The 17,266-nt window shown below is 34.8% G+C and overlaps 1 protein-coding gene across 1 annotated transcript in view; it reads left to right on the top strand.

Moving 5' to 3' along the window:
* Positions 1 to 17,266, top strand: part of ASCC3 (activating signal cointegrator 1 complex subunit 3) — a 249,751-nt gene that overhangs the window by 133,947 nt on the left and 98,538 nt on the right. Inside the window, exons 15-16 of the mRNA XM_030448254.1 lie at positions 15,274 to 15,465; positions 15,792 to 16,016. Coding sequence (XP_030304114.1) covers positions 15,274 to 15,465; positions 15,792 to 16,016 — 417 coding nt within the window. The remainder of the gene's footprint in view (positions 1 to 15,273; positions 15,466 to 15,791; positions 16,017 to 17,266) is intronic.

Below are 17,266 nucleotides of genomic sequence, written 5' to 3' on the forward strand. Positions count from 1 at the left end.
TTGAATGTTTAATTTTCATAATTGAAAAATAGTGGAACTTAAATTGTGATTACTATTATTATGTTTTAAATATAATAATTTAAATTATGAATACTTTTATTATATTTTAAATATAATCACATACTGGATTTAATATATATAAGCATTATAGTATCTTGCTTTATTTCTACTGATATCAACAATCAGTTAATTAGCCATTAGTCCATTTTAATTCTGGTAAAACATATAGTTCCTTGTTACCTCTTTAATGTAAAATAGTGTCAGCACATAGGGGAGTTGCCATGTTTCTTCTCTTCTGTTTCCAGATAAGAAAAATAAACTATTATGTGTAACACAGTAGTTCCTACCTGCTGAAAAATGTCAAGTACATAGCTGCTGATTGTCTGAACTCAAGACCTGAGATAGTCTGCCCTGCACACCATTAAAGTACTTGTGAATAAAGGGCTTTGCAGCATCTTGGTTCTTTACAAGGCAGTATTTTCTGGCTGCTGCTCAGTTTGACTGGCAAATTCAAGCTCTGCTTTGGATATCTTATGCATCAACCTTGAAAGCATCAAGGTTTCTGATATGCTGGGGTTTTTTACTCTTTTGTTGGGTTTGTTTTTTTTTCCAAATAAGGACTTGTGACAGGTTCTCTAAAAATGTTTTCTATTTGAATAATGACTATGAGCATCATTTTTGAAGAAGCCATGTTGATTTCTGTGAACTGCTATGAGGATCTGTCATTTTCTGTATGTGATGCTATATAATTCGCTTTGGTTATCAGTTCAGCACTGAGATGAAATTGGAATTTGCCATGTGCAAAACTTTCATTATTTCTGTGTTTGGGATTATGACTTCTAGTTTAATAGTTGGCATGCGAGGGAGTCTCCTCTACCTTGTTTTTTAAAGGCAGACAAAAACTGTAGGTAGCAAGTTCAACATTGTTTTATAAATTTGGAAGTTCTAAAATATTGACAACTGTTGACAAAATCCTAAAAACCTAATAGTGGATGACAAACCTGTAGGTTCTAGGTTTTAAGACTATCAGAAGATTTGCAAAAACCTTCCGAGACCCTTTGTAATAGTAATAAAACCAGTTAGCTCAGGAATCAGAGGCCATTGCATCAAGAATGAAGAGTACTTTGCATTTTCTGGCTGTGAGGGTGCTTTGATATACATTAATTTTGTAATCAGATGTAGAATTCTTGCGCTGTCTTTGATTCTAGAAACCACTTTTTCCAAGTATTGTGCTGTGTGTTTATCAAGGACAACTATCAGTAATCCCAAGGGAGCTGGAAACTTTAAGCATTGTATTGCTGTGTTTTCATTTAAACTGTAGTATTGCTGAATAATTGAACTGAGTCCTAGATGGTTTGCAGTTGAAGGATATAATTGAAAAACATATTGAAGCTAAAATAAGAGAGAATGTTGGCTTTGGAGTAAGCCCTAAGGTCACAGATTAATACAGCACAAAATAGTGTTTCTTAGAGAAAACACAGCACAGCTTTTAACTTTTGGCAGATGAAGATTTTCTGCAACTTTGTGGAACCAAAATCACTAAGAAAATGTGAATTTGTCCCAGGGATTCATGGGTAAAAATACTCATACATGTTCACCAGTATTACTTATGATTCTTCTAATGATCACTTACACTTAAAGATTATTTTCTGTGATCTTGACTCAGTAGTTACAGTGTTGTAAAAAAGTGTTTGTACTGCAGCTTAACACTGAAAATATACTTGGTTTCTTGCTCCATGGGAACATAATTTTAAAACAGCTGTAATAGTTTGGTATTCTCTTAGATTTTGTTCCTGTGAGGGAACATATTCCCTGAAGTAACCACCAAGATCTCTTGTGTAAGGAGACATCATTCAAGATGATGGCTGTAAAAGATTTCTATCCTTTTAGAGTACTATACAGGTCTGCAACTCATTGGTTCATAATCAAGTAATAATTCTTTACTGGGTTGACATTCATAGCCCTATTTTTTGTTTTTCTACACAGTCCAATTTCTTTAAGTTTCAGATTTCCACACTTATGGGGAAGATGAACTTTAAACGAAAACATAGATTTATGAAATTGAAGTCACTATAGAAATAGGTGGAAGGTTGCCAACAAAATCCACAATTATTATTAAGCCTGTAAAAGGAAAAATAAAATACTAATTAGGAATTTAAGGAGTATATCTAGAGCATATTGAAAAAAAGCAAGTTCTATAAGATGCTTTCAACATGCAAATTCATGTTCTATGTAGAAGTTTCACGCAGTCTTCAGCATTAAACAGTTTTCTACTATTTACCACTCTTGGTTCTAACTTTATCCAAAAACAGTTCCTAAATTATTTCATTTATGCATATATGAGTCTCAACTATCAAGAGGGGTCAGATTTTGGGGGGAATATATGACTAAGAAATTGATGCTGTAAACAACTAGAGTCTAGAAGTCTCTGATTTGGGGTGATTGTGGATGAGAATTTTGGGTTATACATGGGTTCCTAATGTTGAGGAACAAAATAATTTTAAATAGCTTCACAATACTAGTCCAATGTGGAGAAAAATCTTTTTGAGAATGAGTGAGGCGAAACACATTACTTACATTTTTAAGAAAAAAAGACTAATTGAGATTTTATTTCTTTACCATGTTTGTAGTTTTCAATGCTGGGTATTGAGAGCCACCTGGTGGCCGTACTTTTTAATGCACATATATGTTGCTGATTATGGTAGGTGAAAAGCTGTTCATTATTTCACTTTAGGGCATTTTGAAGAGTGACAATTAAAAATAAATACATAAGTACACTCTAGTTCCAGGCATCTAGCTTGAGGTGCAGCTCTCAGCTTGACCTGAAGGATGATTTCTTTACATTTATATAAAATATCTGAGATATTTTTTCCTATTCCTTCATGTCTTTATTTCCTTTTCCCTTTTTTCCCCGCATATATTAATGGATGATAGCATGAAACACAAGAAAGATAAGTTATGTGTGTAATAAGTATGTTATACAATATACGTGTATATATAGGTACAAAGTACATGGATAGTAATATAGTATGAACTACATTCACTGTTGCTAAAAATAATAGAATTTTTTAATCAGTGCATTTTTTAGGAAGCTAAAAAAATTCCTGATAGTTTTAAGCATTTTTTTTCTATTTCTGATAGTAATTTTTTTTCATTTCTGAAATAACGATTAATAAAAAATAGAATGATAGTTATATCTTTCAAGTTTGTATTTACTCATGAAATATATGTATGAAATTAGTTTCCAGCATCAGAGCTGGAATTAGTTGGAGAAAATTCATGAGGATGAATTGAGTAATCTTGGACACAGCTTAGCAAAATAGGTTTTTGAATTTGCCTTTTTCTAGAAGAGACATAGCAAAATTTATTGTGACTATGAAGGGGCTGATGTAAATACAGGAAGTCATCAACTAAAGTAAAATCTAGAGTTTCCTCAATTTAATTTTCTGTTCTGCAATATAAAGTACATGCTGTGTGTCAAGGTGAACATTGAATCAGTACCAGTACACTATCAAGCATTTTCTTTTGGGATTTTATGCAGTAGGGATGGGATTCCCCATAAAGTTTCTACTTACTTGCGATATAAGTGAAAAACTTCTTTCCTCTGCAGCCAAATTTGTATGGAAGAGGTTTGGACAACTTCAAGGTTTCAGAGGCAACTTAATCCAACAAAGAAAAACCACAAAATTTAGTCTCAAACTAAAAATTAAATCTAATTACAGATTTGCACAGATTAAAAAAAAATAATCTGCTATCCTTTTTTTGCTGTTAGGGGAAAAGGGAGATTAACTAGGCATTTTATCCCATATTTTGTCTGACGGCACTTTGGGAACATTTCAGTTATAGTGTGTTCTGTACTCTGTCACATTGGAGAAAACTGTTTCTTGCCATCCATGTAAGGAACACTGGGACCTGTACTGAGTGTGGTGATGACAGATTCTGTGAACATATTGCATAATTTTGTCCGTGGCAAAAAAGCACTTTGGGAATGAAATATTCTATGGAAAGGTGTATAACTATATTTGGGGTTTCTAACAAGTACATAATGCCTTCATGATAGATAGTGCCCCTTGATTGAGTTGTCACTGTCACCAATAAAAAGGATGTAAAGTTTCCATTTCTATTTTTACTATTATATTCTTCAGTTTTGTTATGTTCAGGCATTTAAACCCACTGGGTGGTTTGATCAATTTTAATGTATAGGGCTATTAAATTTTCAATTGTTTTTCTTCAGTTTCTCTGTGATAGGAGGTATTCAGTGTCAGAGTAAGTTAGGAATTAGTATACAGACAAATTATTTGGAATAGTGAGTTACAACTAGGAGCCATTATTGATGTGTGTCAAATGTTGAGACATTGCCACCTGGATCAGTTACAATATATATTTATTGCAGCAGGAAGTTATTTTTAAGGTGTGTTTTGTTTTTTATTATTTCCAGGAGAGTTCTTGTTCACTAGTCTTAATCTGAAACATGCCAGTGGAGTGCTTTCCAGGCAAAGCTTGTAGCACACAGATTTTAGGAGACATTTAGGAACATGCCTGTGGTAATTAGAAATGTGTCTGAGCTTCTGTTGCAGTTGAGTGCATTTCAGGCACTGGAGCCAAAAGGGTTCCTGAGCAGACATGGGGTGGTCAGGGAGCAGAAATGCAATCCAAGTCCTGCTGTCTGGTGCTCATTGTCTGTGAAGGGTGCTCAGACTTCTGCTTCAGCTGTATGGGTCTGTGTGTTGAAGTTGACAGTGTTTTAATCTCAAACTGAGCCCTGCCATATCGAGCTGCTGGCAAAGCGGCCTGTCTCAAATAGTCAGGCAGTGACTTTACTTTCTAGGGACATTTCTCTGCATCAGACGGCATTAGCTGTCCCTCTTATCTTCAGTTTTAACAAGTTGAAGATTAAACAAGTATGATGGAACTATCTAGTTATCTCAAGTGATGCTTCTTCAAGAAAGAGATAGAGTAAGAAATCTTTCCTAGGTTGATCTCAAGATTGGAAGGGCCATAGCCAGGAATTTTAAGTTATCAGTCTGTTTATATAAACCTAATCAGAAAGATTGTCCAGTGTTATTGCAGAGAATAGGCTCAGTAGGTTTTTCTGTAGCAAGTGGTCACTGGGGATAGTAGAAATAGTACCAATGGTAGAGGTAAGAGTAGCTTTGCTGTTTCCATTCTGTGTGAAACAGCTGTGACAAGATATTGGCAATTCCATATTTGGAACTAAAAAAATCAATTTTAAAATTAACTGAAATCTAGATATAAAATTAACAGAAGGAAATACTTTGCTTCCATAGCTTCAGATGTTTAGATTAGGGTTTGCAAATTAAAATACTCTTAGATATGTAAACCAATTTTTAAAGATGACTGATTCAGTAGAAGCTTTCAAAGTATCTGTCACACTAAATCTAATCAAAACATTGTACAGCTTGTGGCAATCAAAGATTTTCTACTCCTTTTATTCTGATTCTAATTGGTAATTCAGCATTACCATATTCAAACCACTGAAACCTGCTGATAGCTCTGAACTATTTTACATGGATAGCTTTAGATTTCAGTCTTAAAGTAGGGAGAAAACTTATTTTTAAATATGTTTTTACTTCAGGTTTTCTTTGTCATCAGTTTTAAAATGTTACTGCTTCAAGTGGTGAATTATATAGACACAGTAATTTTAAGGCAAGCGTTGGCATTGTTTACTCTTTGCTTTCCACCTGGAGTCCTAAGAGCCCAACAAATGCAGCATTACAGGTACAAGTTTGACTTTTAGGTAAAGTAGTTTGCAAAGCATTTTCAGATTAGGCTGCTCTTAAAAGAAGGCAGAGCTGTGAGATGAAAAACATTTTTAAGGAGAGGTAATGCATGAAGGATGTAATGATTTGAACAGATATGACTGTTAATTGTACAAAAGAAAGGCTCTCAATATAATTAAAAGATTAAAGAAAATGAAACTCACAATATGGCATCTAACACTTTTCAACAGTCATTAGCACTAATGTATGCATGATAAGTAAACAGAGTATGAAAAATGGAAATTAATTAGGATTGGAGAGGGACTCTGGAAGCACCATAGCAGCTCTCCTCTCACCTGTTTTGTGCTGCTGGGTTCTCCATTAAGTGAAAAAATAACAATCTTCTTACTTCTTCCAATATCAGGTAATTTAATCTTCATGGTATGTTTGATACGTGAGATATTTTCATTTCAATTTGCTTCAATATCTATCTGTAAGCGAATAAGGCATTTAAAGTTAGCTTGCTGAATAAACTTTTTAGTCTTCTGCCAGATGATCTTAAGAACAGTGAGTGCCTCAGTTTTGACAGAGGATTTCTAATCTATCAGTTTACAGACCCCAGAGAAAACAGAATGTTAACATCAGCACAATACTTCTTTTCCTCTAATATCTTTAAATATATCATAAACAATAGTGGCACAAAAAAGCAAGTTGGACTCGATGATCTCTGAGGTCCCTTCCAACCCAGCCAATTCTATGATTCTATGATTCTATGAAGTTGTCCTTTGCTCAAAATACTACCAGCCTTGGAGAGGAGTTATATGTGCTATGCACATATAAAGAACTACAGACGTAGAAAACAATCTTTCAAGCTGAAATGATATCATGCGTATTAATCTTCATATCTGAGATTTTTAAACTTTTGCAAAGCAATTACCTTGCAGACTTCATGGAGTAAAAAACATAACATTGGTAAGGTATAATATTAGGACTGTAAAGGCTGTGTTTGCAGTTCTTTTAAAAAAAGGGGTAGAGGGGTAATGCAAGAGTAAAGGATCTCATAATTTATCAGAGATCTAGGGGAAAATACCCAACACTTGAACAGGATCTGGCTCTAAAATTTAACTGTATGGAAGTGACTGCACAGTGCTCTGTTCTTGTATCAGCTGGTTTCCTCTGGCACCAAGCCTAAGAGTTAGAGCCTTAGTTTAGCTGACAATCTGTCTCTCAAGTCCCAAGTCTGCTGGCCAAGAGAGCAGAGTAATACAAACCTTCCTGTTTCATCACTTACCAGGTGCTACTTCTGCACCCTTTTAAGTGTTTAAAGGCAACAAATTACCTTTGAATGATGGTTGATAGTCCACAGGCCTCACAGTTCTGCACCCAGGTTGCAGAACTTGAGAGCAGCCTCATAGCAATTCAGAATAAAACTAGAAAAAAAGACAACACAGTTGTCAAATGTGTTGACAGTAATCAATCCTTAGGGTACAGTGGAAAAAATGTGAAACAGTAAGGCAGAGTTAATTCTGGGAGGGAGATTAGGTTATGGAGATCTGATGGACATTCGTTTGAGTTGGGACAGGGGTGGAGGGAATATGAAATTCATGGGAAAACAGTTTTCCCTGATCCCACTGCTTAAAGGCTTTCTTAAGAGACTGTTACTACTTTATTAGATAAATTAAATAATTATCATGCTATAATTAATCAAATGATACTGTATGAACATTGCTGTACAAAACTACATAAACATCTGTGATTTTTCACATCCTTTGGGGATTTCTCAAAAGTGCTTGTCTTGTAAGATTTAACATTTGGTGGCAGTGTACTACAAAGTGTTATGAAGGAATCCTTGAAATTCTCTTAAAATATCAAAGACACAGGAAGAATAAAATGTCTTCAGTCCTGGGACTTGTTTGATATTATTTGCACACAATAAACTTTGTGATGCTAATTACACAATGAAGTTTCTTATATCTCTTCATATTACACAGGTATGAGAAAAAAAAAAGAAAATTCATGGCATTACAGATGGTCTAATTTTCTTGTTTGGGTTTTTTTCATGTCTGCTTTGTATTCTTACAATTATTTTTCCATGCTGCAGGCAGAAATTAGAACAGTGAAAAAGCCACAACACAATACCAAATCAAAAGACATTTAATACCTCATAGCTCAAAAAATATTTTCCTCTTTTAAGATAAATTTCTGCTTTTCATGGTCCCACATACAGATGCCAGTCAAAAATTATTTGAAAATGCTGCAGACTGTTAATTCACACTGCACATTTCCAGCTACCTATAAAACTTTTAACAGGAATTCCATTCTTCTGAAGAATTCTCAGCCTGTCATTCTTAGCTATGAAGTTGTATTGGACTGTTATGGTTTAAGTATTAAATGAGAAATATGCTTAATGTTCACAAATTGATTGTGATTCTTTCATTCTTGGTTTGGGTGGCTGGCTCAAAAATTTAACATTTTAGCAATACTAACTTCTTAGCTAATTCCTTATTGAGGTCTGTGAACACTTATCTTCTGCATTATACATTATAGAACAGAGGAATCAAAGATTAAATTGAATGTTTACATCTTGTTCAGAGTTTTTATCTGATTGGTCTTCTTTTTCCTCCCGCAGAATTTTATTTTATTCTCCATCCACCATGTAACTTTTCCAATGGAAAAAACATGGGGTTGCTGTGATGTAACTTAGTATACTGTAAAAAGAGGACACAGAATAAGGCAAGACATTTCTGAACCACATACAAATCCATTCTTTAACTGATAGTCATCAGTCCTTAATATACTAACTGGATGAACAACCTGGTGCAATAGAACCATAAAACACAGAATGGTTTGGGTTGGAAGGGACCTTAAAGATCATCGAGTTCCAGCCACCTTGCATGGGCAGGAACACTTCCAACTACACCAGGTTGCTCAAAGCCCCACCCATCCTGGCCTTTAACTCTTCCATGGAAGGGGCATCCATAGCCTTCCTGGGCAGCCTTTTCCAGTGTCTCACCATCTTCACAGTAAAGAATTTCTTCCCAATATCTAACCCAAGTCTGAAACTGTTACTCCTCATCTTCTCACTAGATGCCCTTCTAAAAAGTCCTGCTCCGGCTTCCTTGTACTGAAAGGTTGCTATAAGGTCTCCCCAGAGCCTTCTCTTCTTGAGGCTGAACAAGCCCAGCTCTCTCAGCTTGCATTCATAGGAGAGGGGCTCCAGTCCTCTGATCGTTTTTGTGGCCCTCCTCTGGACTTGTTCTGACAGCTCCATGTCCTTCCTGTGTTAGGGGCTCCAGAACTGGACACAGGACTCCAGGTTGAAAAAACAAACAAATATATCATGATCTGTGGTAAGAGCAGAGCAAAAGAAAAATGTGACAGAAATTCAGCCTGACACCTCCATTTTTTGTGAACCCAAAAAAGAAGAAAAGGATAATTCATAGGATTTTTTTTTCAAACTATCCTCTGACAAAGACATACGGAATAACATTCCTGTTGGCACAACTGCCAAGCATGTTTTAAACTTGCTTTATTTTTAAAAAACACAATATTATCTACCAAATGCCAAGTACATCAGGAAATAATTGAACTGCCAGATTACAAATTCCCAGCAGTTACCACTACTTTGTAAGTAGTGTTCCAGCAATAATTCATGTTTTCTTGATTAGCAGTTTTTACTCTTCACTTCTGAAAGCTGGCAAGTCTTTTTAGTACATATTTACAGAAATCAGATCAGAGCTTCCCAAGTTTTTTCTTCGAGGAACATCTACACAAACCTGTACCAGCCCTGTAAAAAGTAAGAGAGTTAGCAACCTAGGCTGAAAAGTAAAGAACTAAATCCAAGTAATAAAGAGAAGCAAGAGAGTGTACTAAAATAGAATCTTATCATATTTCAAGGCAGTGTATTTCATACACACTGAAAATCGCATGACTTTGAAGAAAAGAAACCATTATTTCACTATAATAAAAACGTACAACTATGTTAGAAGATGACAGTCAGAACTTTGATAGGCTGCTTGACGATTGTTCCTGATTGTCTAAACTTCTCCTCCTTTCTCCTTTTCATACAGGTTTTTTAATTATGGTTTAAATACATTAAAACTGAATTTGTTGATACTTTGCTGTGCAGTGAGTCTGTCTTACAAACTACAGAAACCTATTATATTAAACAGGCCCAAAATATTTTTAAAACCTCAGGGAAGGTAACTGTGTCCTGCAGAAAATGATGTGTGCATCTAGAGATAATTGCTTTTAGTGCAAAAATTGGAAAAAATAGTCTGTGGCCTACTGAGGACTTCAGAACAGATAGATTTCTATTCTGAACAAGAATTTCTCAATTACAGATTGACAGGACATGACTCTAAATCAATAGAAACTTGAATACAAAGAGGAGAAGGTTCAGAAGAACAGTTATACTACTGTAACACAGAAAATTAGCCCTGAATTATATGCTCCTGATGATTGCACTTAAAAAACAGGTAGAGGAAGATTTTTAAACAAAACAATCACACTACTCTCCTTGCTTTCTCCTTCAGAGGTATTTTTAGAGCACTTTAGATAACACACTGAGGTGATTTCCGTAAACTTATCCAATCAGATAGTCAGAGATTTAAACTATTTTAATACTATGAATTCTTCTCCAGATTAACACAAATAGATTATTGACTTCTCCAGGAGAAATTCAACTTCTTCAAATACTGTCTTGTCAGTTACCCACTAGTTATAACCCAATGCAAAAATAAGTGTTGGACAGAGATACAACTTCAAGATAACTGTACAAAGTTAGATGCATTTAGAAAGTGAAGATACAGTGACTGAACATGTGTAGTCATTAGGTAGACTATTGACAAACTTCATGTGCTGCCCTGTTGTGAAAGGAAGTTATAATTATTGAGTCTTACAGCCACACAAGCATGAAGTTTTGCTATAGTAAGGTGAGAAAAATGCTGCAATAGTCTGTGCCATTTCTGTTAGCTGGAAGAAAATATTGACACAATAATCAAAAACAGTGTTGTTAGTGGGGAAAAACACACAAATTCAAAGTTGCAAATAATATCTTCAAAATGCAGAAGAAAGGAAAAATAAGTAATTTAAAGACAAAAAAACCCCCAACTTTACGTATTAGTTGTGATCTACTCAGTCTGTCATAGATGAGCATGACAATTAGAGATTAAAGACACAAATTTACGTTTCACTTATCAACAAGTATATTTATTGGCAGCTGCTTCTCCTAATCAAACCATATTACTCTTTTCTACTTGTTTGGGTTTTTTTTTAGATAAAATAAGAAAAAATAGCTATAAGCCTATTAGAATTTCATTGTTTGATTCACATAGTATTGGTAGTTCAGACAAAAAATATGCAGCTCGTAGTCTTTATGAATGATACCTTAGTTATATGAGATATAAGAAAAGGATAAGGGAGTTACCTTTAAGTCTTTATCTGAAATACCCTAAAGCTTGAGTAAATGTTTTTTTGTCCCACACATGTATCACTTCTCATTAAAGTTAAGGATATTTTTCTGTGTCTAATTGTGGCACTTTTAATGTGCCTTCATCAAGAACAGCATGAAGTTCAAGACATTTAAAGGAGAAATAGAGTTGGCAGCAAGCTAAACTAGGAATTTATTTAATACATGCTGGTTTAGATGCACACACACATGTAAGCAAAGGTCATAAATCTGCAGCCCTCTTGAGTAATAAGGGAGGGGAAAAAAAATCAATTCTAATCAGGAGACCAGTGCCAGATCTCATAATAAAAACTTCTCCATACACCTGAGGCACTAAGTAGCATTTTGTATAAATTTTAAGCAAAACCTTTTAGTCTGTAATAGAACAAGATGGGAGTAGTATAACTTTTTATAGTTTCACTTCCCTTTTTTAGTACTTGTTAGTTTTGTTGTCTCTGCAACCCTTAAACTCTATATTTAATAGAATAACCACACCATTCATTGGCATAAGAGCTTAGAAGGTGCTTTTGCAAATACATTGCTATTAAGGGATATTTAAGGGATATGCTGTGTGAGCAGTCTTTCAAGCAATGTCTGAGATATGAGCTTTTTTTATTTATTTATTTTACTTACTCAAATGTAAGTTTATAAAATTACATTACTTGAGTTACTTAACTTGCCTTCTATCTTTGTAATTTCCAATGCCCACGAATTTATGGAAAAGAAATGTCACAATGTTAGTCAATGGAATCAGAATAGCTAGTAATTCAATTTGCTTCATGGTTTTTTTTCCTTTGTCAAAAGTGGGCTGTGAATTTTTAATTTTAAAAAGTTCATTTTCTTCCATCTTGCAAAAAATGTCTCTAAACTGGTTGCTGTGCAGCCTGGAAGTCTACCTCTTCATAGATTCATTAGATGAACAGACAAAACCTGTGAATATTAAATATTTCAAAGATGATTTTTTTAGAATGGGTGGTAGATTTTAGAAGCAATGGGAATGTGCCTTCTAAATGCAGGTACATGGGTACATTTAGGTTTACATATGTAAACAGTTGATTAATCTTAAGCTTGTATATATTTGAATTATTGTCAGACTAGCATTGCAATACCTTAGTGTGTTCTCTCAGCAACTTTTTCCCTTCCTACTCCTTCTTCCTATATTCAGAACCACCTTCCTCTAAATTGTTAAATTGTAATTCTTAAAACTGTACACAAATACAGCTTCCTTCTGTATATGGTACAAGATTTTCTCTTCCCAGTTTCCCATTAATAAGTTGCTCTGTTTTTCAATCACATTAGACAATATGAAACAAAGGTGTGTAAAATTTTTAAATTGTGGGTTTGGCTTTTTCAGCTACAAATTATTATATTTAAAAGTGTTATTTTTTGATAATGAATGATAAGGCTGAGGGAGCTGGGGCTGTTCAGCCTGGAGAAGAGGAGGCTCAGGGGAGACCTCATCGCTGTCTACAACTCCCTGAAAGGAGGGGGTAGCCAGGTGGGGGTTGGTCTCTTTTCCCAGGCAACTCTCAGCAAGACAAGAGGGCACGGTCTTAAGTTGTGCCAGGGGAAGTTTAGGTAAGATATTAGAAAGAATTTCTTTACGGAGAGAGTGATCCAGCATTGGAATGGGCTGCCCAGGGAAGTAGTGGATTCTCCATCCCTGGAGATATTTAAAAAGAGACTGGATGTGGCACTCAGTGCCATGGTCTGGCAACCGCAACGGTGGTTCAAGGGTTGGACTCGATGATCTCTGAGGTCCCTTCCAACCCAGCCAATTCTATAATTCTATGATTCTATGAATACCTGTAACATAGTCATGGGACACCACTACAACAAGCTCTACTAAAAAAGTGAAATTTCTGGTGGTGGTTTTATCTCATAGGAAGATATGCTTTATTTAAGACAAAAGCTAATTACCTTGTTAAAATGCTTATACCATATTTTGAGTGTAACCAAGACTGATAACAATTTCTGTGTCACACTTATTCTCAGGTTTGCAGCTGAAGTGAGTTTTCCACATGCCTGTTGTCTTTGAGATTAAGTCTTGATAGACCATAAATATAAACCTTGGTACATTTGTGTTCTTTATGAAATCTTTCTTACTCATAAAGACTAAGCTTCATGAACTGCACTGCCACTTTCTCAAGTTCCTATTTAGTAATTTTTATGCACTGCAGCAGTTAATTAAATTTGCCAAAAAAAATGTGTAGTTAAAAGCTGAGTTTGATTTCCTTTAAATGAAGTGTAAATAATTACTTCTAAAACAGGAAAGATCAGATATTGAGAAGCTGGATAATTGTGAAGCTGAGAAATGCAGTTTTCCTACAATATTTTTCTTTTCATGCCCTCTTTTATAATTGCATTCCCGTGTCCCTATTTATTTCTGTGTTTGCAGAGATTTATTGTTCATGTTTGGCAGTATGCCAGTACAGTGAACCACATTTTGCTTTGGTTTACCTGCTCTGTATCCTTTAAGTACACTTTCAGAGGCTTTGTGTCAGGTAAATGTGAAGGCTAATAGTAATAATAACAACAACAAAACCAGCAATGTGATCTAAAAATAGTTCACTGTAGTATACAGTATAATAGAGCTGAAAATACAGCGATAATAAAAAAAATACGTAATTCTTGTGGTCTGTGGAAAAGTAGAGATTCTCTGCTGACAAAGATAATAAAAAATCTGTTTTAGGAAAAGATTAGACTTGTCATTACCACGACCCTTTTGGTGTCGTATCCTGCAGCAATCGATTTTGGAAGGCAGTGAGTGCAGCAGTCAGCCAAGAGGAAGAGATGGGAGGAAAATCAGTTTGTAGCAAATCGGGGACACTCAAACATGAAGATCTGATAAACCAGTAGCCAGGGGCAAGGGTAAAGAGATTGTATAAGGTGTGCTTTCTGACCTTGTATTTTAACACAGATAAGCTTGATTGAAGGTTCTTTATACAGTTTACAACAGGGTCACTGCCTTTCCTTCTGTTGTCTTAATTATAATGAAAGAGCTGTAATTTTTGTGGTACTTTAATCCAAAGCCTTGTTTCTGAACAGAAAAAAAGTGGTTCCTGTTGGGCTAAAATAGCATGAACTCTGGTGGTCTAGGTTTCCTCTTGAAATGAGTGAGTTTCATATTTCCTTCTTTGTTGCTTCTGGCAGACATACTCCAAAGCAACTGAGCTTTCACAGTTTGAAAAGGAATTATATTAATTTTTCTTAACTTTGAGCTGATGAAGTGAAGCACAATGAAGCTAGCACCCAGAAATAAGGGGACATGCTTGTAGCCAGTGAGAAGCTGGGGGACCTGAGGTCTTTGCAGACAAAGATCCCAGCTTTCTACTCATGGGGAAGGTAAAAATGATGAACGGTTTGATTCCATAGTATCAATTTATTAATCCCCACTGTGCCAAGCTGATGCCATGGCTGGTGCTGGGGAAGGGTATATCCTCCTTAATACTAAGCAATGTATGCATCCTGCTGCCTGAAACCTGTCACAGAATCGCAGAATTACCTTGGCTGGGAAAAACTTATCAAGTCCAACTATTATCCTAACACTGGACAAGTCCTTAACTAAGCCATATCGTTAAGTACTACGTCCATATAGTACTTAAATAACTCCAGGAATGGTGACTTCACCTCTGCCATGGGCAGTCTGTTCCAATGCCTGACAACCCTTTGAGTAAATTCTTCCTATCATCCAATCTAAACCTCCTCTGGTACAACTTGAAGCCATTACTTCTTGTCCTGTCTTATCTGCTCAAATAGTCTGAAAGACTTGACTTTAAGGAAAAGTGGAATGAGAGTTCTCCATTTCTGTGTTCATACTAGTTATCAGTAAATTTGAGTTTTTGTTTAAGTTAATCAATATTTTTATTAAAATATTTTAAAAAGCTAAGGATATTCTTCGGAAAGTAAGAAAAGTAGTCATGTATTTGTAAGAAAATGATGACATACTGGCTTTGATCAAAATTTTTATATTAACAGAACTTGGTTTTTTTTAGTGTGCCTCATAATAATATTCAATGGTTGCTCTGTGTAATTTTTTTTTAAAACACACTGTTTCTTTTACTGTAATTTGAAGTGATTTTAATTTCTGTTTGTCCATTCCAGGTGCAGAGATCCAGAAATAAGCAGTTACGTGAGCTGTTTCCAGATGGATTTAGCATTCATCATGCAGGAATGCTGCGGCAAGACAGAAGTTTGGTTGAGAGTTTGTTTTCTAAGGGACATATCAAAGTCCTTGTCTGTACAGCTACACTTGCCTGGGGTGTCAATCTTCCTGCTCATGCAGTTGTTATTAAGGTAAGAGTTGCCATTACTCTGCACAGGGCTATCTGTCTTAAACCTGTGAAGAAGAACAGATTGCAAGTTCTTTATTTTGGGTTTTGGGCCTGGAAGGGGGAAAATGTCTGATTGACTTGAAATGTTATTTATATCTGATTAAAGTGATTCTCTCTGGTGGGAGACTAGTTTGTATAGTAAAGATTTAAATATAGCAAAGATTATGAAAGGATTAGTCAAAGTACACTTCTGAAATCATGCTATATTTGCCTAATTTCAGTATTCAGCTCATCAGGATTATATTCATGTGTATTTATGTTAATTTTTATTAACTTTTCCTCAACCAGGGAACACAAATATATGCTGCAAAAAGAGGCTCCTTTGTTGACCTTGGAATTTTAGATGTCATGCAGATATTTGGTCGAGCTGGACGGCCTCAGTTTGACAAATTTGGAGAAGGTGTCATTATTACAACTCATGATAAACTCAGCCATTACCTGACTCTCCTTACTCAGCAGAATCCAATTGAAAGCCAGTTTCTTGAAAGCCTTGCAGACAACCTAAATGCAGAGGTAACCTTTGATTCATTTAAGAGAAACTAGTGAAGTTTTAAATATTAATATTATTTGAAGGAAAAATGCAATAATGTCACACTTGAAATACCTAAAATGGAAATTTTATTATTATTATTGGTAGTCCCTAGCTATGTATATATGGGGCCTTTCAACAAAAGGTATTAAGTATTAAAAGTAGTATGGAGGTACAAAATACCATTAAGATAAAACTGTAGAAACACGGCATCTGCTTTTAATCATAAGTGTTTTATTGAAATTTAGTTAGTCTTCTGTATAACTGCATTTCAAATATGAAAAAATAATTAAAGCGTGTCTCTCTGTGTTTAAACAGATGTATTTCACATGCTTGACTGCAGTAGTAGAGGAATAATGTACTTGGCTTGAGCTCTTCTCTTTGTTGTTTTTGTTTTTTTTTACAGTGGTAACCAGAACTGGTTTGTTATAAATGAAACAAGTTCCCAGTTTGCTTCAGTATAAATCATAAATTATTTTTCTTTGAAAATGCTGTGGTTGTATTGAAAGTAGTGACCTTTATCATATTGAATAATAATGACTCAAAAGCTAGCTATTGTATTATACAGTTAAAAATATGTGTATATACATAGGTGGGCTTTTTACAACCTCAGAAATTCAAACACGCTTAAATGAAGAAGAAAAGGCTATTTGTTGAAAGACATTGGACATCTTTTCAATAAAAATAAAGAAGCTTCAGCTAAACTGAATTTTCCTTTGATGTCTTAAAAATTATCCCTTTGAAAGATTTGGGTTTATTTGGTCTATTAGGAGTAGTCTTGTTTTTTTTTTTTAAGATACTTGCTCTGTTTTATCTATACGATTCTTACATATTTCTGTTAATTTTTATAATTTCATAACTTTAAAGTCTTCACATTTTTCATTCATGAATAATAATTTTAAACAGAAATTCTGCAAAGCAGAAATTGATGCAATGACCTTTGAAAATTTTAATATTCATTCCTTGATTCTTTACAAATGACCTAGTTTAGTCAATCGTTATTTTGGTTTTTTCTGTGTTGCTTTTTTTTTTAAGGAAGTCTCGTAAGTTATTTCTTCAGTTCCTCTTAGCAGAAAAAAAAAGCTTTGTTGAGGAGCAGTCACACATCAGAAGCAGAACGGAGTTTAACTGTGTTCCAAGTATTTCCACACAAAAAGGTGGAGGTATTAAAATATCAATACCTGATTCCACTCATAGCTACTCCTCTTTACCTCAATGCACTGGAGTGGTCTGA

Source organism: Calypte anna, chromosome 3 (genome assembly GCF_003957555.1).
Source record: "Calypte anna isolate BGI_N300 chromosome 3, bCalAnn1_v1.p, whole genome shotgun sequence".
In the NCBI taxonomy this organism is placed as follows: Eukaryota; Metazoa; Chordata; class Aves; order Apodiformes; family Trochilidae; genus Calypte; species Calypte anna.